The sequence below is a fragment of the Mastomys coucha genome, unplaced genomic scaffold (assembly GCF_008632895.1).
Source record: "Mastomys coucha isolate ucsf_1 unplaced genomic scaffold, UCSF_Mcou_1 pScaffold15, whole genome shotgun sequence".
In the NCBI taxonomy this organism is placed as follows: Eukaryota; Metazoa; Chordata; class Mammalia; order Rodentia; family Muridae; genus Mastomys; species Mastomys coucha.
In genome coordinates, this window is record NW_022196897.1 from 26,661,040 (window position 1) to 26,683,779 (window position 22,740).

The 22,740-nt window shown below is 47.8% G+C and overlaps 1 protein-coding gene and 1 pseudogene across 2 annotated transcripts in view; both read left to right on the plus strand.

Moving 5' to 3' along the window:
• Positions 1 to 209, plus strand: part of LOC116090537 — a 629-nt pseudogene extending 420 nt beyond the window's left edge.
• Olfml2a (olfactomedin like 2A) overlaps positions 1 to 22,116 on the plus strand; it is a 35,061-nt gene extending 12,945 nt beyond the window's left edge. Inside the window, exons 3-9 of one of the 2 annotated variants that reach the window (XM_031370124.1) lie at positions 1,113 to 1,376; positions 5,448 to 5,555; positions 7,520 to 7,729; positions 9,667 to 9,916; positions 12,897 to 13,172; positions 15,989 to 16,174; positions 17,863 to 19,630. In XM_031370124.1, coding sequence (XP_031225984.1) covers positions 1,140 to 1,376; positions 5,448 to 5,555; positions 7,520 to 7,729; positions 9,667 to 9,916; positions 12,897 to 13,172; positions 15,989 to 16,174; positions 17,863 to 18,467 — 1,872 coding nt within the window. In that variant the 5' untranslated portion in view covers positions 1,113 to 1,139 and the 3' untranslated portion in view covers positions 18,468 to 19,630. Of the gene's footprint in view, positions 1 to 1,112; positions 1,377 to 5,447; positions 5,556 to 7,519; positions 7,730 to 9,666; positions 9,917 to 12,896; positions 13,173 to 15,988; positions 16,175 to 17,862 lie in introns of both variants that reach the window. The other variant, XM_031370123.1, reaches the window with a different exon arrangement.
• Positions 22,117 to 22,740: the final 624 nt, after the last annotated feature.

Here is a 22,740-nt window from a genome sequence, read left to right on the forward strand (position 1 = left end):
AAAAAAAAAAAAAAAAAAAAAAAAAAAAAAAACCATATAAGAAATATATGAAGAACTAGCTTCAAGACTGGTTGTGTGTTGTCACCAACAGCAAAGAGAACTATTAGCTATGTTACTTCCAGATTAACCAAGATGATGTTACTTCCAGATTAACCAAGATGATGATTAAGACAATTGGTCTGGAATGTTTTGTATTAATTCATAAATAAAATTTAGAAACCACCACAACAACAAAAAGGGCATAATGCATTGCAACACCCAGAATACAGTAAGTGTTCAATTAAAGGTACTTTTTTGGGGGGGAGGGCTGGGTTCAAGAATCATACAGGAAGGGATTGTTTGTATCTGGCTTTGTAAGATTTGTTTTTTAATTTTTAATCATATGTATTAATGGATGTGGGTATGCACACATGAGCGGAGGTGCCATGGGAAGCCAGAAGAGGAAGTCATATCCCCTTCAGCTTCTTACAGAAGATTTGTGAACTGGCCAATGTGGGCGCTGGGAACCAAAGAACAGTGTGTGCTCTTAACAGCTGAGTTCCCATAGATCTCCAGTCCCCATAGATCCTGCTTCTTTCATTTAGCATAAGCTTTCAGAGTTGATTCATGTTGCTGAAATTCATTGTATTTAGATGCCACATTCTCTGTCTATTGAGTAACTGGATAAGTGTGTTGTTTCCTCTTGTGGCCATTGTAGACATAGCAGTTATGAACACAAGTCTTTGGATATCATTTTCCAGTCAATTAATGAATCCTGTGTCATGTCTCATTATTCTGTCTGTCTGTCTGTCTGTCTGTTTTTGAGACAGGGTCTCATTATACAGCTTTGGCTGTCCTGTATCTTACCATGTAGACTAGGCTGGCCTCTAACTCACAGAGATCTACCTGCCTCTGCCTCCTGAGTGCTGGGATTAAAGGCAAGAGCCAAAAGGAGACTTGCTGGACTTTTCCACCACCATGTATTAGCATTTGAATTGTCATTATGATAATGCGAGTGCCTTGTTCCCTCTTTTCTACCTAGAGACCAGCAGGCTGGATACTGCTACACCCACACATCAGGCTTGTCCTCATAGCACTGGCCAAACAGAGCCCCTCTTGCTCCCCTTCTGTAGGTGTTCAGTGACCTGGACCAGGTGCGGATGACCTCAGAGGGCTCTGACTGCCGCTGCAAATGCATCATGCGACCGCTGAGCAAGGATGCATGCAGCCGGGTGCGGAGTGGACGGGCACGAGTAGAGGACTTCTACACTGTGGAGACTGTGAGCTCAGGGTCTGACTGCCGGTGCTCATGCACCGCACCACCCTCCTCACTCAACCCCTGTGAGAACGAGTGGAAGATGGAAAAACTGAAGAAGCAGGCACCTGAGCTCCTCAAGGTACGCTGACAGTGTTAGCCTGGCTCTCCCATGATATCTGTGTCACCGGTTGGAAAACTGAGGCTTCCAGAGTGAACCCAGCTTAAGTCAGTGGGGCCCCTTGAGTCCCTCACCATCCTGAGTATGCCCAGTTCACTTCACATGCTTTCACCTAGCTGTATTATAAACACTGGGGCGCTTTGTTATTTTGTTTGTTCTGTCTTGCTTTTTTGAGTCAAGATCACACACTGTTGACCACCTTAGCTAGCCTGGGATTTGCAGCTGTCCTCCTGCCTCTGCCTGCCTGAGTTCTGGGGTGATAGGCATGGACTAACCATACCAGGCTTACTTTTGTTTGTTTACTTTAATTGAGATAGGGGTTCATGTATACCAGGCTTATCTCAAACTTCTTATGTAGCCCAAGATGACTTTGAACTTCTCATCTTCCAGCCTTAACTTACCAAGTACTGAAAACACAGTGCCATGCCACAACTCAGTAGGCTTGGTGGGGCTGAGATTTGAATCCAGGTCCTGCTGTGTCTAAATCATGCATATGAACCATCCATTCCTCTGTTTGCTAAAGAACTACTTTGTTAGTCCTTGTAAAGGGCCAGAATATTTCATACTGCAGCCCCACTTCTTTCCCTCTGAGGCAGGGTTTCTCTGTGTAGCCTGGGCTTCCCTGGAACTCACTCTATAGACCAGACTGGCCTCAAACTCAGAGATCCACCTACCTCTACCTCCTAAGTGCTAGGATTAAAGGCGTGCCTCCACTACCTCCCAGCCCATATCTCTATAAAATAATGTACATGAGTGTTTTACCTATATGTATATAAGTGCATCATATGTATGCATGCTGTCCATGGGGGCCAGAAGAGAGCATCAGATCTCCTGGAACTAGAGTTACAGGTGCTGGGAGCTGAATCCAGGTCCTCTGTAAGCATAAGTGGTCTTAATTGTGGAGCCATCTTTCTATTTCCCTGTTGCTATCTTTGAAAGTCTTTTTCTCAAACAGTCCCTTCCAAACACATATCTCTTTAGCCTATTTGGTATCAGAGGCCATGAAATACCTGAGATGCTGCCCTGTGTGTTGTATAAGCTTACAAGTGATGGAGCCCTGGATGCTGGTGACACACACAGCCTACTGGGTCACAAAGGACCTTATGACTCTCGGCTAATCGCCATTCTCTTTCTCTGGCTTGCTGTGTGCTCCAGTATACTGTTTTCAGCATGATGTGGGATAGAGAAGTTATGAGCTCAGAGAACTAACCTTGTGTCATTCCTTGCAAGAAAATGCTGTCTCATAACCTAAGGCTGCTCTCTTAACTAGATGACTTACAAAGTGGGGTGGTTGGTTCATTTGCATGCAAAATGCACAGGGAAGCAAGAGACAGACCCATGGAATATTGTTTCCAGCATGTAGCTAAAAATGTTTTCTTTAAATTTAACTTTAAGTTTATTTATACTACATAAATTGATGCCAAAATTATCAAAGTTGGAAGGAGCAGCACATTTTAAGCCAAGTGGCCTTCTGACAGTTTGGCAGTGCCTGGATAGCAGTGTCTCCCTGGGACCTCTCCAGTGCCCTGTGGATTCCAGGCTTCTAACCCATAGGCCTGTCTGCAGTTAGAGGGCCAGATCCAGTTTCTTCTCAAGTCAATGGTCTAATAACTGGAGGTTCCGTTGTTTCTGTTTTGGTTTGTGGATCCATGATCTCATACTTTAGCCCAGACTGACCTCATACTCGTAACAATTCTGCCAGGTGGTAGTGGCGCACACCTTTAGTCCCCAGCACTTGGGAGGCAGAGGCAGACAGATTTCTGAGTTTGAGGCCAGCCTGGTCTACAGAGTGAGTTTCAGGACAGCCAGGGCTACACAGAAAAACCCTGACTCAAAAAAACAAACAAACAAACAAACAAACAATCCTCCTGCCTCAGCCTCCCAAGTGCTGGGATTACAGGTACACACTATCATGCCCAGCTTCTGTTGCAAGAAATATTTAAAAATGACCAGCAGGCTTCCCTCGCTACTTCTGTGCACTGGCGCCACATGTCTCTAGTTGGGTGATCTCAACTTGGTGGTCTCTCTGAGCCAGAGCTCCCAAGTTCCCTTGGGGGATTGTTGCCACACCAGCTCCATGCAATGACTGTCCACCCCATGGTCAGCCGCCACAACACGCAGCAACCCGGTAGAAACAAAACTCTTGATGACCAGCAGGATTCCCGAGCTACTGCTGGCAAAACTCGACCCTGTGGGGCTGGCCTGCCATGCACTGGTAGGCAATGGCTGACCTGTTTTTATCTCCTGAAGACTCTGACTCAGAACTCCAAAATTTCCCACTGGTGGGTTGTTACCACACCAGCCTCATGCTTCAAAGCCCCCACGACCTTTGTGGTGCACATCAGGCAAACCCACGCTTTGCCACCCTACCTTTCTCTCTTGAACTGGGTCAAGTCGCTGGGAGAAGAAAAACACCATACAAACTTAGCTTAGAAACAATGGTAACTCAATCTCTGGATGTGACAACTAAAACCTAAGTCTTGTAGGCCTTATTAATCTGATTCCTCCTGTGGCAAATCCTGTCGGGTTCACCATGATACTGGGAAACGCTAGCAACTACATTTTGCTCTTATGCTATCCCCGCTCCCTAAAAAAACCTAACTCTCTCCTCCTTCCTCTCTTCTTCTGTCCAACCTGGAAGTCCCAGTTACTTGCCCAGTGATTGGCTTCTTTATTGATGAGGGGATTGGTTCACAAGAAGTCACCTGAGTACGTGACTCACTCCTTGTCTATAGCCCCTCCCAAGAGAGTTGACGTTAGCATCAAAATACAAACAGCACCAGGCCCAACCACAATTATCCCACACCTATAGCTGAGTTATGAGCATGCTCACTGTGAAGATGAACAGGGCCCTCTGTCTAAACACTGCCTTGTGTCATCCTTGCTGGAACCCTTTGGGAAGGGAGTTTATGGGACTAGTTTTACTTGATCCCAAAGAAGGGATGAACATTGCCTGAAATCGTAGAAAGGAGAAACAGGACTAAGCTGAGCCCCAAATTCTCCGTTACATTCCATACCCACCTTATGAGGTCACCAGGCTGAGGTTCTCCCACCAACCCATTGTCTCTTTGGTCTTTTTGTTGCACAATGTTTTGCATACGGTCTTGACTTGGCCTTAGAGGTGGAGTAACCCCGCCAGGTAGGACACTCCAGAGGCAGGAGAGATTACCTATAGCACAGGGTTTCTCCCACTCAGTTGACTCTGATACCCTCAGCAGGAGGTTCTGTGTATACATCTCAGGGAGGAAATTAAGAAGATCCCCTGGGTACAGAACTTGTAGCCCACCTTTTTTATAGCAGCCCCTTGAACCATGCTAATAACTACAGCTATGATCTGGCCTGTACTGCATGGCTGTGTAGGAGAGGGTACTGTCCCATTTTGGGGGGTAGACTGGCCAAAAGAAATGCCCCTTACCACTTCCTTCTTTTTCTTTTCGGACATAGGCGGCTATGGCCCCATCCTTGAGGAGTTGCCAGGCTGAGGACACAGCTGCTGATTAACAATGGCAGTGTGCTCTGTAGTGAGCCAGGAATTGTGCTAGGTTGGGCTAGAGAAATGGCTCAGCAGTTAAGACCTCTTTACTCTACCTTCAGAGGACCAGAGTTAAGTTCCTAACACTCCTGCTGGGTAGCTTACTGACTGTAATTCCAGTGCCAAGGGACCTGACGCCCTCTCCTGGCTTTTGAGTGTACCTGCACTCATGTACACATCCACATAAATTTCTTTCTTCTGGGGATGTGCCCAACGGTAGAATATTTGCCTAGTGTATAGGAGGTCTTCAGATTCATCCCCAGTAGTTCAAAACAAAACAAAACAAAAAAAGCAACAACACAAATACACATATTTGCAAAATGCCTCAATAAAATCTAATGTGCTACTTGTCCTGTGATTATGTGTAGGTTGGAGTCCAAGTAGCCACTGTGACATTCTGGGGTTCTTTGATGACATGGAACTCGCTGTGTGTCCTCTGGCCTGGTATGTTCATATTCTTGCTTAACCACCTGTCTCCTGACTCCACCTGTCACCTTTAGCTGCAGTCTATGGTGGATCTCCTGGAGGGTGCCCTGTACAGCATGGATCTGATGAAAGTACATGCCTACATCCAGAAGGTGGCCTCCCAGATGAATACACTGGAGGAGGTAAGGGCAGGGCAGGGCCAGGGGCCCAGGACTGTATCCAAAGGGGCCTGGACCATTCTGTTTCACTTGGGTGGCCACAGGAAGCAGAACTCCAGCAGGCAGCTGGGAAGAGAGCTGTAGACTGCAGAGTCCTGCCTTGGGGGAAGAGGTTTGGGGTGGAGGGGTGAGGTGCTTCAAGGACCTGAGGAGTGCTGCTAGCATCAGGGTCCATGTTGCACAACACTGGGCACCACTCACAGAGTACCATATCAGAGTACTGGGTACCATATCAGTGGTGCCTCTGGGTTGGTATGATGTAAGCCGGAATGGTCAAACCTCCCTGGCTTTGACAATTCCAGTATGACCTGCATGGAAGCAAAGGCACTACAGAGTGCACAGACTGTGTGCTACAGGATAACCCTCTCAGGACAAGCCTGGAGGTCCAGGCTGAAGGTTCAAAGCTTGCCTCTCTCCTGGCATTCGCCTGGCCTCCACCCATTTCCTGCATCCGGCCTCTGCTGAGCACCAGGGGTCTGGGGACAGGCAGCTGCCAGGAGCAGGCGTCGGGACTTCCTTTCCCAGCTTCCTTTCCAGAGGGAGGTGGTAACTGGGTATCCTGTGCCACAGGAGGGAAGACAAACCCCTGACTAAACCCGGAGCTGAAGGTCACAGTCGTTTGGATTATGTGAAACCTGTTGGAGTATCTCCTCCTGGCTGATCCCCGGCCAGCTTGGGAAGCTGTCCTGAGGCTTTTTCCTGGGCACAGTATTACCTGCGCACTCCAGGCTCACACTGCTGGCTCTCCTCCTCCAGCCTTTCCTTTTGTTATCTCTGGAAGTGTAAACCAGTTCCTCAGAGCTCTGAGTCTGCTGATTGTCTCTTTAACAAATTTAGTCTGAGTGCTGGGATCAAAGCCCAGCATTCCCACACCCAACTCTGAAAAAAAAATATTAAATTAACAGATTATTAGAGACTTTCAGGGGCCATCCATAGAGACTGACTAAATTATGGCCTAAGCATACAGTGGCATATGCATTTATGAAAAGGAATGGGGAAGGCTTTGTGGACAGATATGGAATGGTCCAAAAATAGACTATGAAGTGAAATCCAAGTGTTGAAAAATAGGTGTACATATATTTGTCCCTACCATAAAAACATATAACATTGTCATCAGTGAGAAACAAACAAACATGAGAGGAACTTTTTCTTTTTTGGTACAGGGTCTCACTATGTGGCCCTGGCTGTCCTACAACTCCCTATGTTGACTAGGCTGGCCTCAAACTCACAGAGATCCACCTGTCTTCGCCTCCCAAGTACTGGGATTAAAGGCATGCACCACCATACCTTGCCTACTCACACCTTTTTCAGACACATATTACCTATTCTTCATTCATTTTCTCTTAAATAGATTTTTTTAAATTTGTTTCTCATTATGGATGGTTGTGAGCCACCGTGTGCTGGGATTTGAACTCATGACCTTCAGAATTTTTTTTTTTTTTTTTTTTTGAGACAGGGTTTCTCTGTGTAACCCTGGCTGTCCTGGAACTCACTCTGTAGACCAGGCTGGCCTCGAACTCAGAAATCTGCCTGTCTCTGCCTCCCAAATGCTGGGATTAAAGGCGTGCACCACCACCCGGCTCATTTTCTCTTAAGGAATAAAAATCATGCCGGATAGTGGTGCACATGCCTATAATCCCAGCACTTGGGAAGCAGAGACAGATGGATTTCTGGCCAGCCTCGTCTACAGAATGAGTTCCAGGACAGCCAGGGCTATACAGAGAAACCCTGTCTCGAAAAACCAAAAATAAAAATAAAAATAAAAATAAAAAAATAAAAATCATTAACTATAGGGAATGGTTACACCCCATTCACCAGTGCCACTTACATCTATGCCCCTGAAGTCTCGATGGCCAAGTTGGGGTGCCCTCTAGAGTGGCAGCTCAGAAGAAACAGAGCCAGGAATGACCATGAATCCTGCCCCATAGAGCATCAAGGCCAACCTGAGCCTGGAGAACGAGGTTGTGAAAGACAGCGTACGCCACCTCAGCGAGCAACTGAAGAGCTATGAGAACCAGTCAGCCATCATGATGAGCATCAAGAAGGAGCTGTCTAGCCTGGGCCTCCAGTTGCTGCAGAGGGATGCAGCTGCTGTCCCTGCCACTGCCCCAGCCTCCAGCCCGGACAGCAAGGCTCAGGTGAGGCCTTGGCTCTGATCACAGGGACGGAAGGTGGCTAGGCTTGAGGACACAGGGTTGGATGTGGTTTTCGAGCCTTAGGAGAGGGCTAACAGAAAGCACAGCAGGGGAGCCCATGGTGTGCAGAACTGAGAGCTGAGCAGTGAGTGTGTATGTTCCACTTTGTGGCTAACACAGGTAAGCTGAGGCAGAGTTGCATGTTCAGCCCAGAGGGATGGCTGGGCCCTAAACTGGGTATTTTCTCTATTCCCCATTCCCAAGTACTGAAACTGAGGTTATGGGAACCTCCCTGCCTGGCCCTAGAAGAGCAAGCCAGCTTTCCTGCAACATTGCTTCTAATCTCTCCTGCTGTGGCTGGGCCCCTGGGTGGATGCAGGGCAAGTGGGCAGTACCTTGGGGATCCTTGAAGACTAATGTCATGTCACCCATAGTGGATAGCACGTGTGCACAGACACGATTCCCTTGCTCTAGTAGATCCCCTTGTTTTAGTAGATCCCCTTGATCTAGCCTGCATTTAGGAGTATTGCTATGATAAAGACCCTGGCTAGAAGCAATGTGGGTCTGAAAGGGTTTAGTTTGTCTTATAGCTCTCAGTTCACACTGCATTACTGAGGAAAGTCAGGGCAGGAACTTAAGGCAGGAACTGAAGCAGAGGCCGTGAAGGAACGCTGCTCACTGGCATCTTTAGCCTGCTTTCTTATATGACCTGGATTACCTGCCACCCACTGTGGGCTAAGCCAAATCAGCTCTATCATTAACCAAGAACATGCCTCACAGACTTGCTTACAGGCCAATCTGGTGGAGGCTTTTTCTCAGTTGAGATTCTCTCTTCCCAGACTGTGTCAAGTTTAGGAAATAATAGCCAGCATACTCCTATAGGCAGACACACTGACCCTCCCACTTTCCAGCTAGGTCAGGAATTATGAGCATCTATGGGTGTTCCTTCCTCTGATAGCACTCAGAGTGTGCCACTTGGTATGGAGTGCAGCAGATAGTCACCCATTTAGTGCCCCTCAGATCAGTCATCCATGGGCAGGACACGACCTAGTATCCTCATTTTCTGGTGTTATTTGTAGGACTCCTCTGAACCCAACTTCCTCCTGTACAGTATTAGTTCATCCCAAAACCCGAAAGTACAATTGGCCCCTGCCTACTTGGGTGGCTGAGCCAGGGCTGTAGCCAGCCTACGTGACTGTCTGGTCCCAGCCCTTCCTCCTCAACTTGCAGCCTCCTGTGCAGACACTTGTGAGAGTGGCACCTTTGGTGACTGCAAGTGGGACCGCCTAGACACAATAGAGCATGAGGAAGCCTGTGCTGTGGCCCGAGCTGGCTGCCTGTTCAGTGAGATGCCAGCTCTGAAGTGTGAGTGAGTCTCGCTTTGGCAGCTGCCCAGATGGCGTCAGATACTGTACAAGCCTTATCTGCCTGAGCTTCTGTCTCACAATGGGTGGTGTCACAGGCCCTGTGTTCTTGTGCCAAGTCAGCCTCAGAGCATTTGAGTAGGAAGTGAAAATAATGAGGCTCACAAAATGTTAGACACGGCATTCCCTAGGGCTAGCCAGACCAACATGGGACTGAAGAGCTCAGAATGCTGGGATTTCAATGCTAACATGAGGAACATTTTAGGTACTCTCTAAAGCACCCTAAGAACCCCATGTACTAAGACCAGTGAGTGAGAAACAAGGCGAGGAGGCCTTCCTAGGAGTCAACAAAACAAGTGGCCAGGGGTTGAGAATGAGTATGTAACCTACTGGATTGGATCTCAAGCCTGCAGAGGAAATCTGAGTGGAAAAACAGGACAACAACTTAGGGATGTTTCTACTCTGGGAACTTCACAGACACTGTGGCTATCTCTAGCTCCCACACAATGAGCTTTAGTGACTGCCAGCCCCTCATGTTTGCTGTCACCCAAGTCTGGCCACTTCTCTTCTTCCCAGGACACAGCTGGAGGGCAAGGCAAAGATCTCAGCAAATATGGCAGCATACAGAAGAGCTTCTCAGACAAGAGCCTTGCAAAGCCTCCCAAGGAGAAGCTGCTGAAAGTGGAGAAGCTGAGGAAGGAGAACATCAAGGGCAGACTACCCCAGCCTACAGCCAGGCCACGTGCACTAGCTCAGCAGCAGGCAGTGATCCGAGGCTTCACCTACTACAAGGCGGGCAGACAGGAGGCCCCCAAGGCTGCCGCTGGTGAGTGGAAGGGAGCAGGCCCTGGCTGAGGGATGGCTGCCTCCAGAGAGCCACCTGCCTTCTCAGCAGCCACAAAGCCACTGATCACTGTTTGCTTTTTTAGGATCCTTTGCTCAACCATACAGTGGGTAGAAGCCCGCAGGCAGGGTTGCTAAGGAGGAGATTATAGAGGCCTTTCCTTCAGTCCTCACCTTTTCTGCACTTCCTTTTGTTCAGAGACCTGCAGCAGGTCAGCTACAGGCCAGGTGACACGTGATTTAAGACAGATTTTACAGTCCAGTGGGAGGAGCCACACCTGTGACAGTAGAGGTGGGAGAACATGGGGCCCTTGGGGAGCCCTCTCACCTCTGGACTGGCCTCTCCTGTTCTTTTATTTGTCATCTTCCTGAAGAAGAGCCCATGAACCCTGTACTTCATCCCTACCAGCTTAGTCCCTGGAATCTCCACATGACTCACAGCCAAGGGCAATACAAGAAGTAGTTGCTTGGGCTCTTCTAAGAACAGGAAAGGTGGGGCACTTAAGAGCCCAGTATTCTTCAGGAATTCCCTCCAGTCATGTGCAATGGTGAAATTCCAGGTACTCAAGAGGTTCAAGGCCAGCCTGAACCACACAACTAAAAAGCCCGACTCGAAAACAACAAAAAGGGCTACCCTAGGCTTGGTAGCACTAAAGTGGACTCGTTGCTAGGCAATAGTATTGTTCAAGCATTAAGTTCAAGGTCTCCCTGGGAATCAGAATGATTTAAAGACTAAGCTAGACAACTTACTTAGACCCTGTCTCAAGATATAACTTAAAAAGAAGGCAGGGGGATATAGCAATATAGAGATCTGTGTGTGTGTGTGACAGAGAGAGAGGGAGAGGGAGAGAAAGAGAGAGAGAGAGAGAGAGGGAGAGAGAAGAATGCTTATCTAGCATATTCAAGGCATAAGTTAAATTCCCACCTCAGGTTCTGTTGAGATGGCTCAGTCAGTACTTACCTCAACCCATAAGGACCCAAATATAATATCTAAAAGCCACATTAAAAAAAAAATACTGGAGCTGGACAGTAGTGGCGCACGCCTTTAATCCCAGCACTTGGAAGGCAGAGACAGGCAGATTTCTGAGTTTGAGGCCAGCCTGGTCTACAGAGTGAGTTCCAGGACAGCCAAGGCTGTACAGAGAACCCCTGTCTCGAAAAACCAAAAATAAATAAAATAAAATAAAATAAAATAAAATAAAATTCTGGGTGTGGTAACATACTTGTTGTTTGTTCAGGGTTTTGTTACTTATTTATTTTTATTCTGTCTCCATTGGTGTTTTGCCTGCATGCATGTCTGTGTGAAGGTATTGGATTCCCTGGTACTGTTGTTACAGACAGTTGTGAGCTGCCATGTGGATTCTAGGAATTGAACCCAGGACCTCTAGAAGAGCAGCCAGTGCTCTTAACTGCTGAGCCATGCCATCTCTCTAGAATACCCCCCCCCCACTTTAAATAACTTTTTTTTTTTTTAAAGATTTATTCATCTTATGTGCATGTTTGTGTGAAGGTACCAGATTTCCTAGAAAGGAAGTTCAGACAGTTGTGAACTCCACATGGGTGTGGGAACAGACCCCAGGTCCTCTGGAAGATTAGTCAGATGGCTGAACCATCTCTCCAGCCCAGTAGCACACACTTGTCAAACCAGTACTGGGAAGGCAGAGACCAAAAGATCCCTCAGGCTCACTGGTCAGCCAGTCTAGCCTAACTAGTTTTCTCAAAGGCGGTTGATGGTATTTCTGAGGATGATACCTAAAGTTTTCCTCTGTCTACACATATGCATACATGTGTGTACCCATACACAAACATGGGTATATATATATGTTCATTAAAAAAAAAAAACCCCACATTAGAAAAGAAAAGGTCCCTTGATTTCTTAGCCCTGATTTCTTTCTTTCTTTCTTTCTTTTTTTTTTTTTTTTTTTTTTTTTTTTTTGAGACAGAGTTTCTCTGTATAGCCCTGGCTGTCCTGGAACTCACTCTGTAGACCAGGCTGGCCTCGAACTCAGAAATCCGCCTGCCTCTGCCTCCCAAGTGCTGGGATTAAAGGTGTGCGCCACCATCGCCCAGCATTAACCCTGATTTCTTAGCCTTGATTTCTTGTACCTGAAGGGTACAACCTCCCCCGTCCTAGCCCCTGATGCCAGCTGTTGGCCTTGAGTCCTGCCAGCTCAGGCTGGCCACAACACAGAGCCTCTGACCCCTGGCTGGGCCACTGCCCAGGCACGGCTTTGGGCATCTACTCTGCCAGGAAGGCTCGTGGGAACAAGCTTCCTGCCCCGACACCCTGCCAAGGCAGTGTTCCCTGTGGATTCCCTGACTAAAGTATCTTTGCTTGTTCCCACTGGGTCCCAGGTATGGGGTCAGACTAGCCTGTCCAACTACAGGCAAAGAGAAGCCTGGGCAGTTAAGCCACTGCCAGCAGTGGTGGGATAGGGAGGGCACAGACACAGCTAGAGAGGTAAGTGTTGGAAGTGAGCAAGGGTCAGAGGCAGGACCAGAGATCTGTGGCCCAGAAGTGACCCAGTGATAGACACTAGGTGAGAGAGACTCGAGGTTATCAAGGTCCCCAGGAAGGTGACCAAGATAAAGTCTACAATTCCTGAAGCAAGAAGTTTTGTCCCTGGAACTAAGTTTAGGGCATGATAGAACTGGAACAAAGTATGTAACACTCAGGAGAAAAAAAAAAAGAACTTTTCATTTAGCACGTGTTTGCAGAATCAGTACAGATGTTTTATATACACTTACCTCTAATCAACACTATCATTATGATACTCATTTTACAAAGGTGGGAATACAAGAGGGCTTGCTGAGTAAAAACTCAGAAAGTCCTACCCTGTTCACTAGGAAGCCTGCCCATTTGAGGCCTTTTAACTCTTCCATGGTCAGAGAAGTGAGGTCTGTGGCAGACGTGTGTCTCAGCACTGCTGTGACAAAGGTACTGAGCTGTTTTCTCTCCACAGACAACACCCTCAAAGGTACTTCCTGGCTGGAGAAGTTACCACCCAAGATAGAGGCTAAGCTTCCAGAGCCTAACTCTGCCAAACATGATGACGTCAGGCTGCAGGCTTCAGAAGGAGCCAACTTGGCCCCTGACATCTCCATCAGCACCACCAGCACCACCAGCACCACCAGCACCACCAGCACCACCAGCACCACCAGCACCACCACCACCCCAACCCCCATCACCACTCCCTGGCCCACTGAGCCACCTTTGCATCCAGAAGTCCCCAGCCAAGGTGAGTTAGTTTCCAAAGCATCAGAAAACTCAGTTTAAGACTAAATCCAACATGTGTCTTGTTAGGTTCTTGATCTGAGAATGTTCAGCTTTATCAGATTGTTGCGGGTTTTTGTTTGTTTGTTTTGCTGTTGTCTTGAGCTTTCGTTCTTTTGAGACAGGGCATCCGCGGAACTTAGACCTTACTGTGTTAGCATCCACAGTGCTGGGATTATGGACATGTCAACCTGCCTGGCTTACTTGGAAATTTTTAGTTTTTAACTTTTTTAAAAAGACATGTGTATGTGTGAGAGGGAGGGAGACACACACACACACACACACACACAGAGAGAGAAAGAGAGAGAGAGAGAGAGAGAGAGAGAGAGAGAGAGAGAGAATCCCTTCTTTCTTTTTTAAAAATATTTTTTAAAGATTTATTTATTATTATAATTAAGTACACTGTAGTTGTCTTCAGACACACTAGAAGAGGGCGTCAGATCACATTAAGGGTGGTTGTAAGCCACCATGTAGTTGCTGGGATTTGAACTCTGGACCTTCAGAAGAGCAGTCAGTGTTCTTACCCACTGAGCCATCTCTCCAGCTGAGCCATCTCTCCAGCCCCTGAGATCCCTTCTTTCAATTACTTTCTATCTAGTCCTTTTGTGGCACAGTCTCACTATGTAGCTCTGGCTGTCCTGGAACTCACTATGTAGACCAGACTGGCCTCGAACTCAGAGAGATCCACCAGCCTCTTTTTCCTAGGTGCTGGGATTAAAGGTGTGTGCTACCATGTCTGGCTTCTATTCCATTTTTGAGACAAGGTTTTTCCCTAAACCTATGATGTGTGTATTCTTGATTCGGCAGAAAGCCAGAAAATTCCAGTGACTCTCCTTTCTCTGTGCCCCTCAGAGCTGGGGTTCCAGGTGTGTGGGATACCCTACTTGTTACAAGGCCGCTGGGATCCAAACACAAATCCTCAAGGTTACAAAGCAAGCACTGAGCTGCTGAGTCATCCTTCCAGCTCATGTGTTTTTAAAGAGTTATTAGGAAAAAAATGAGTGTGGGGAAGACATCTGCCCTCTCCCCGCCTAACAGGTACCCCAGGATCCTCTACAGAAAAACTGCTCATTACAATATGACCTGGAACCTCATCGCTGAATCCAGCCACTGTTAGTTATCTCTCATTGTATCCTCCCTCCAGTTGGCTTGGTTTTGGTTTCAAGTTGCTAGACCTGAGCTCGTGGCCTCCAGCTGCCTGCCACCTCTGAACTTCACCCCCAACACTCTCTGGTTGTTTTTATGTCCATACTTATGGCTGTAGTTTGTGTCACACGGTTGACGCTGTCCTCAGTAAATCACAGCTCTGTCCTTCTGAAGTCTCTTGACTGTGGTGGTAAGCCTTCAGACCCTTCCTGCCTCACTCTGGCCCAAGCGCCATCTCCTTCACACTCGTCTTTCCAGAAGGATCCACAAACTGTGTGAACAACAGCTGCGGACTAATGTGCTTTCCTCCCAACACAGTTTCTGGTGTCAGAAAAGGCAAATAACCTACAGAGCTGACTCTGGGGGTGGGGGTGGGGTTGAATAAATTAAAAGGCACAGCTGTCTGGTAGCTTGACAAGACCCTGAAATCACATCATTGAAAGGCTATTTAATGGTGTAAGCATCAGTCAGTAGGAGAAAACAGGACACACAGAACCACGGATTCAGAGGGATCACGGTTTCCTAACAGTCCGTGTGACTGTGTGCAAGGGCGAAAGGGAAGGAAGCGCAACACATTCAGTTGTATACTGGAGTCTATCTTAAGACCTCCCTTCCTTCCTCCCTCCCTTCTTTCTTTCCTTCCTTTTTGAGACAGGGTCTTGCTATGTCGCTTGACTGGCGTCAAAGTCACAGCAAGGGCTGTCTTCCCACCTCAGCCTCCATAACGAAGGGTTATAGGCACTCCCAACAACACGAAGCTTCAGTTTTCAAGTATCCAGAAATACCGTGAACGCATCCCTTCTGCCAAATTGTACTTTTGAAGTTTTAGCCAAAGTCTTTCAGTCGTATTATTGCCCTCTATTATACTCTCCGCTTCTCAGAGATGGGCTCTTTTGTTTTATTTTGACATACGATGGATGCTGGATTTTTGAATGGTATACATCTCATCTGTTCCCTCTTCTGACTATTCATGCCTTTTCCAGTGATCAGGCATTGCTTTGCTCATAGGTCAAAGGTCACCAGCAAAACCATAAAGAGAGAGTTAAGTTGGAATCAGACAAGTCAGGTATAGTGGTATACACATTTAATCCCAGTACTCAGGAGGCAGAGGCAGGCAGATCTCTGAGTTCAAGGCCAGTTCGGCTGGTCTATAGAGGGAGTTTCAGGGCAGCCAGAAAAACCCTGTCTCAAAACAAAGATGGTGCAGTGATTTGAACAGGTATGGCCCCCATATACTCCTGTGTTTAAATGCTTGGCCCATAGGGAGTGGCACTGTTAGGAGGTGGCCTTGTTGGAGGAAGTGTGTCACTGGGGTGGGCTTCGAGGTTATATATGCTCAAGCTATGCTCAGTGTAGCACGCAGTCTTCTCTTGCTGCCTGCAGACCAAGATGTAGAACTCTTGGCTCCTCTAGCGCCATGTCTGCCTGCACACTGCCATGCTTCTTGCCATCGTCATGACGATGGACTGAACCTCTGAAACTATAAGCCAGCTCCAACTGAATGTTTTCCTTTATGAGTTGCCTTGGTCTTGGTGTCTCCTAACAGCAGGATTTGGATCACCTCCCTAGACCAACTGTTTCAGCTCGAGGTTAGTAGTTCTGCATCCCACACGCTGTGCGCTTTGCTCCCTGCAGGTCGGGAGGACAGCTGTGAGGGCACACTCCGAGCGGTGGATCCCCCCGTGAAGCACCACAGTTATGGGCGCCATGAGGGGGCCTGGATGAAGGACCCTGCAGCTCTTGATGACAGGATCTATGTCACCAACTACTACTACGGAAACAGCCTGGTGGAGTTTCGAAACCTGGAAAATTTCAAACAAGGTCAGGGAAGCTGGGAGGGAGAGGGGGAAGGATGTGGGTGGTCTGGGGAGGGGCTCCCATAAGACTCAGCCTTCCTGTAAATTTTCAATGTCCACCCTGCCCTAGTTCCAGATAACCACCCCAGCCCAGGGAAGGGTGTCTGGGAGCCCAGAGAATCCTGTTAGCCACTGCTGATAACTGAGTACGGGGCCAAAGGAGATAGATGTCCTGCCTCGAGTGTGACTTGCTATCAAGAATAGTGAGCTTCCATGTGTTTTGTGCCAACTGCCTATGTCTGTCTGTCTGTCTTAGTTAGGGTTTCTATTGCTGCAGTGAAACCCCATGACCAAAGAAACTTAGGGAGGAGAGAGTTTATTTGGTTTACACTTTCCTATCAATGTTCAGCATAAAGGAAGTCAGGATAAGACCTCAAGCAGGAGAGGGAACTGGAGGCGGGAGCTGATGCAGAGGCCATGGAGGGCACTGCTTACTGGCATGCTTCCCATGGCTTGCTCAGCCTGCTTTCTTTCTTTCTCTTTTTTGTTTTGTTGTTGTTTGTTTTTAAAGACAGGGTTTTTCTGTGTAGCCCCGACTGTCCTGGAACTTGTTCTGCAAACCAGGCTGGCCCCAAACAAAGAGATCTGCCTGCCTTTGTTTCTCAAGTGCTAGGATTGAATGCATACATCCAGCTGCTAGCATCCTTTTAAAAACTGACTATGTCTGTGTCTGTAGCTACCAGCCTGTGTCACAGCCTGGTAGATGTGGCAAGTGTCAAGAGAAAGGGTTAAGGGGAAACCCTTCAATATATCCTAGGAAGGTCACACTGGCTTAGGGCACTGAAAGACATAGGCATTCCCTATGCACATCAGACAGGGAATAGCAAACCTGATTCAAGGGACAGCAAGGCAAAGTCTCCAAGACAGAGCACAGGAATGGTGTCACTCTCCACCTCATTCCTAGGTACCGGTGTTACAGATGGGGCCCCGGAGCCCAGGACTCACAAACACATGGATGATGTTAGTGCGTCCTTTGTGACACCGTCTTTGTGAACTAGATGATGGACCTAGGTCCAGCCACATGGTTGAGTTTTGGTGCAAAGTACTTGTTGGACCCTTGGTGGTCTCTGTGGTGAATGGGTGATGTTCTACTTTGCTTTCTGTTGTTGTGGTAAACACCATGACCAGAAGCAATTTGAGACAGGAAGGGGTTACTTCAGACTTCCAGGTAGCAGCCCATCACTGAGGGAAGTCAGGACCAGGAAATCGAGGCAGGAACCCCTGAGGAACACTGCTTACTGGATTGCTCTCTTATTTGTTCAGAAATCTCAGCTAGCTTCCTTACTTGTTTGTGTTTTTGTTGGTGTTTATTTGGTTTTGGTTTTGGTTTTTTGAGACAGGTCTTACTATATAGCTCTAGCTGTCTTGGAACTTACTCTGTAGATCAAACTGGCCTCAAACTCACAGAGATCTACCTGGCTCTGCCCCCCAAGTGCTAGGATTAAAGGCATATATTACTACACCTGGCCCAGCTAGCCTTCTTACACAGCCCTGGCCACCTGCCTAGGCATGGAACCACCCACAGAGGGCTAGACACTCCATCATCAAGCAAAATAATCTCTCACAGGACCACAGACTGGGCAGTTCCTCTAGGTTGTGTCAAACTAACCAGAACAGGGTGCCCTGATATGACCCTCCTCTTTCCATATGCAGGCCGATGGAGTAATATGTACAAGTTACCCTACAACTGGATAGGCACAGGCCATGTTGTGTACCAAGGTGCCTTCTACTACAACCGTGCCTTCACCAAGAATATCATCAAATATGACCTGCGCCAACGATTTGTGGCCTCCTGGGCCCTGCTGCCTGATGTGGTCTATGAGGACACCACACCCTGGAAGTGGCGTGGCCACTCGGACATTGACTTTGCCGTGGATGAGAGTGGCCTGTGGGTCATCTACCCAGCTGTGGATGAGCATGATGAAACACAGCATGAGGTGATTGTGTTGAGCCGCCTGGACCCTGCAGACCTCTCTGTGCACCGGGAGACCACGTGGAAGACAAGGCTGAGGAGGAACTCCTATGGGAACTGCTTTCTGGTGTGTGGCATCCTCTACACCGTGGACACTTACAACCAGCACGAAGGCCAGGTGGCCTATGCGTTCGACACCCACACAGGCACTGATGCTCACCCACAGTTGCCCTTCCTCAATGAGTATTCCTATACTACCCAGGTTGACTACAACCCCAAGGAGCGGGTGCTCTATGCCTGGGACAATGGCCACCAGCTCACCTACACTCTCCACTTTGTGGTCTGAGTGGGGACCTGTGTTCACAAGGGAGGGCAGCAGAGGAGAAAGGGCTATCCTTAGCAACTCTTGCAATTGATATAAGTATCAGTTGGGGGTGGGGGTGTCCTGGGCTAGGTATTGGCTTTGATGGCTTTGAGTACTTTCTCAGTGCCCAGTAGGTGACACTTCCACAGCTACGCTGTGCTAGGAGCTTTTCCTGCACTTACCCTTTTGACTCCTTCTTCTTCCCTTAAGCCCGTTGAGCAGATGAAGTGACTAAAGCCCAAAGGAGCAGCATCCCAGCTAGAAGGGCGGGCTATGTCCTCACGAAAGCCCCATTTTACAGATGAGATGACCTTGCCATAGTCTTCCCACCTCTAGTCCCTCCCAGGGCTCTGCAAAGCCTGAGGTCTTTGGGACCTATGCACGGCTGCTGTGCAGCTTCAGGCCTCTCTTCTGGTTGAATACTGGTAACCTTGAGCTTAGAGCCTCTTGACCTATGGTCAGCCCCTGTGCTCTTCTGCTCTGCTGTCTAACCACATTCCAGAAGGTCACCATCACAGCCACTAAGCAGTAACTGAGGCAAATGCTGGCCAGGTCCATGGCCCTTCCTCTCTAACTACTTCTTGTCCTTACGTTTCTTGCACATTTTGTAGCAGATGAGAAGGTACAGGCAGCTCAGCTCTGGCAGTGTGGGGTGCTAGCCTCAGCTCCCCTGACCTTAACTACTATACCAGAAGCCCTCACCTTGGCCATCCACTAGGCCTCGACTCCTTCCTTAGCCCTTCCCAAAGCCTTGGGCCTTCAAAGCTATTCTGTTCACACTCAGGGATTGCTAAGAGTAAGGCCTTTGTCCCCAGAATGGGTGGCCCCAAGATGGAACAGGCTCTGTCTCCCTTGTCAATCTTAATCTGGTCATTTGGTGGGCTGATTCAGCAGCCTGGGAATCTGAGGGAAACAAAGGCAGAGGGGTTCAGAAGAGACTTCTTAGCTTGCAGGATAAAACCCAGAGGTAGAGGCAGGGGAGCGTAGACTGGGGTCTCAGCACCAGAATTTTTTTTGAGATAGGACTTGGGTTTGTGGGTACCTAAGTGAACATATATAAGCTACCTTAAAATAGGGTTGGCAGCTAGCTGCCCTGGTGCCACTTGTGGCCCCCAGATAGCCCTGAGAACATGACCTTTCAAGCCAGACTATGGCAGCTTTGGCCATTGTTTTTAAAGGTGGAGAGAAGTTCTTTTGCCCATCTCCTTGTTTTACCAAAGGTTTTACCCAATGGTTTTACCCAATGGTTCTAGGGTATGGGTGGAGCCATACGGGGCAGGATATAGCTGATCTCCTTTGGTTAAGTCCTATACTGAGCTCTGCCTGCAAAAACAGATCCCCAGTACCTTTGAAGGTGTCTATCGCTGACCCCTAGCCTGCCCCTGGACCCTGGAGGTTTCCTTGTGCCCTATGCCCGTTCCTAGGATGCCTGAAGTGAAATACCAATTTGTGAAATCCTACTGTGCAGTACTGGGTTAGGGAGATTCAGGTTCTGTGCAGACTTCCTTTCTTCCAGACATTGTTGGGTGAATAACTCACTCCTGAAATAAAGAGGGACAGTGACAGCCAGCCCAGCCAGGTCTGACTCACAGTGGTAGCCACATCCAGCTTCCCCCACCCAGCTGACCACCACAGGCTCCTCTTCCAGCCTCTTCAGAGAACTTGGAGGCCCCAGCCTTTCCCTTGGCCCTGGGTGTGGGTCTTTTCAAGACTCTGTATTATTTTGTGATGTCATAGCCTAACCATGTGAGAGGTGCTCAGGCAATTGCAGCAGCCCGAGAAAAGGGAACGCTAGGACACACTAGTTTTGAAAAGTAAATATGTGGCATAGTATCTTGGGGTGGGACAACAGGGCCTGCCATAGTCCCCAATTGTCCTCCAGGCCCCTTCTGTTTTCAGTCCTTTAAGTGTTGTATGGTAAACATAGTCCATTTCCTCATTTGTAAATGGCCATTACTGGATCCCAAGTAACTCACTTGTCACATAGGCTGGTAATGGAAGAGCCAGGTTTCCAAATCAGGTAAACTGTCACTGTTATCTGAGAACCATCAGTATGCTGGACATACTGTAGAAAGTAAACTACAAAAGGGCTCATTGGCAGGTGAGGACAACGACAGGAATTTACTCTAGATCACATAACAGTGTAGCCTGTGTCAAGACTAGGGGTTTACCGGGGAGTGATGGTGCACGTCTTTAATCCCAGCACTTAGGAGGCAGAGGCAGGTGGATTTCTGAGTTCAAGGCCAGCCTGGTCTACAGAGTGAGTTCCAGAACAGCCAGGACTACGCAGAGAAACCCTGTCTCGAAAAAACAAAAAACAAACAAACAAAACAAAAAAGACTAGGGGTTCAAGGCTCATCAGAGTCTTTGTGCCTTGTTGGTAACAAGCTCCAAAAGTGCTGGTAGTTGCAGTCATTCAAGATGGCCAGGTCAAGAGCTCCCCAAAAGGCTGATTTCTACAAAGCTTTGAACACCAAGCCCAGGAGGGGCCACATTTAGCCTTGTCTAGAACAACACTATAAATTAACAGAGCCAAGGAGATTCTGACACGGTTTCAAATTAGATTTTGTCCTGTTGGTGATGAGAAGTATGCAAGGGGTTGTGCTGAGGAGCCTGAATCTGCCAATTTGTGAGCTCTAAAGGAAATCTGGCTTCCCATTACCACACACACAATCACACATACAGACATCTTCACACACTTACCACATACACAACACACATATACATACTACATACATCCACACACATACACTCACATACCACACATACACATGTATGCACTCACACATACCTTGGGTTGTATTTTTCAGGGCAAAGGTACTTCACAGAAGGAGAGGTCTGGACTGTACAGAACTGCCCACTGACTTTTTTATAAGGACAAAACATCCTGTGTCTCTGAACAACTCTATAGTTGAAAGGGCTTCCGCTTCCATCACTGATTCCTCTCAAGAGATTGCCAGTGGTGCTTGGCACAGCCTGGGACCCAGCAGAGAATCTTATTCTCCTTCCTATGTCGAAGACCCAGTGCAGGGCATCGTGTGGCTGTCAGAGTCCTAGGTGCAAGGGAATTGGAAAGCCTGGGTTAGTTTCCAGTTGGCCCCCATGCTGTCTTTCCCTCTCAGGCTGGGTAGGGGTATTAACTCCCTCAGAGAGGTGGAACCAAGGCTTAGTGAGAAGAGAAGACCTCCCAGCACCTTCCAGAACTGGAACTCACTTTGATCTGCAGTCATGCTAATCCACCCTGAAACCCCCGAATTGGTAGTATTTTCTCTTATTATGGGTTATGAACCTTGAGTTGAAAGAAGTTGAGCAATTTGGTCAGGGTTGCGTATCTGGCATATGGAGGTAAGATCAGAAGTATGTCTCTTTACACCAAAGCCCCCAACTAACTGTTGAAGTAGTCATGTTTTTGTTTTTCTTGGTTTGAGACAATAGGAAGCTCAGAGACAAGCTTGAGATCATTTTAAACAAACACTTGCATGGAGTTTAGCCAGCTTCATTCTAGCTTTGTGCATGTACCTTTACCCTGATTTATTTTTATTCTACTGTATTTTTTATCTATTTTTGTAAGGTGCCACAGGATCTTTTTGCAACAGGGTAGTATATACATAAATAAAACCCATGACTAGAGCTGAATGTGGTGGCGCATGTCTTTGGTCCATGCACCTGGGTGGCAGAGGCAGACAGAGGCCAGACTGGTCTACAAATCAAGTTCCAGGACAGCCAGAGCTACATAGAGAAACTCTCTGTCTCAGAAAAGAAAAAAAAAGAGAGAGAGAGAGAGAGAGAGAGAGAGAGAGAGAGAGAGAGAGAGAGAGAAAGAAGAGGAAAAAAATTGTAAATGTACTGAAAGCTTGATTTAAAATCTTAAGTACTATGGACTACAATTTGGGGGGTAGCTCCATGGTAGAGCACTCACTTAGTGTGTATGAGGGCCTGAGTCTGGTTCAGCATCAAACATCAGTCAATAATTAAAGTGTTTCTGGGTCTGTATAGCCCTGGTGTCCTGCAACTCCCTTTGTAGACCAGGCTGGCCTAGAACTCACAGAGATCTGCCTGCCTGTCTCTGCCTCCTGAAGCCATCACCGCCAGGCTTTAATAACTTCTTTTTGAAGAAAAAGCTGCTCTCAAACTTTGTATGCCTCAAAGGACAATGGGTTTGAATTCCTGATTCTCCTGCCTTCGCCTCTTAAGTGGATTGCAGACATGAGCTACTGTGTCCTGCTGTATATTTGCCCTAGTTAGGTTTATGTTG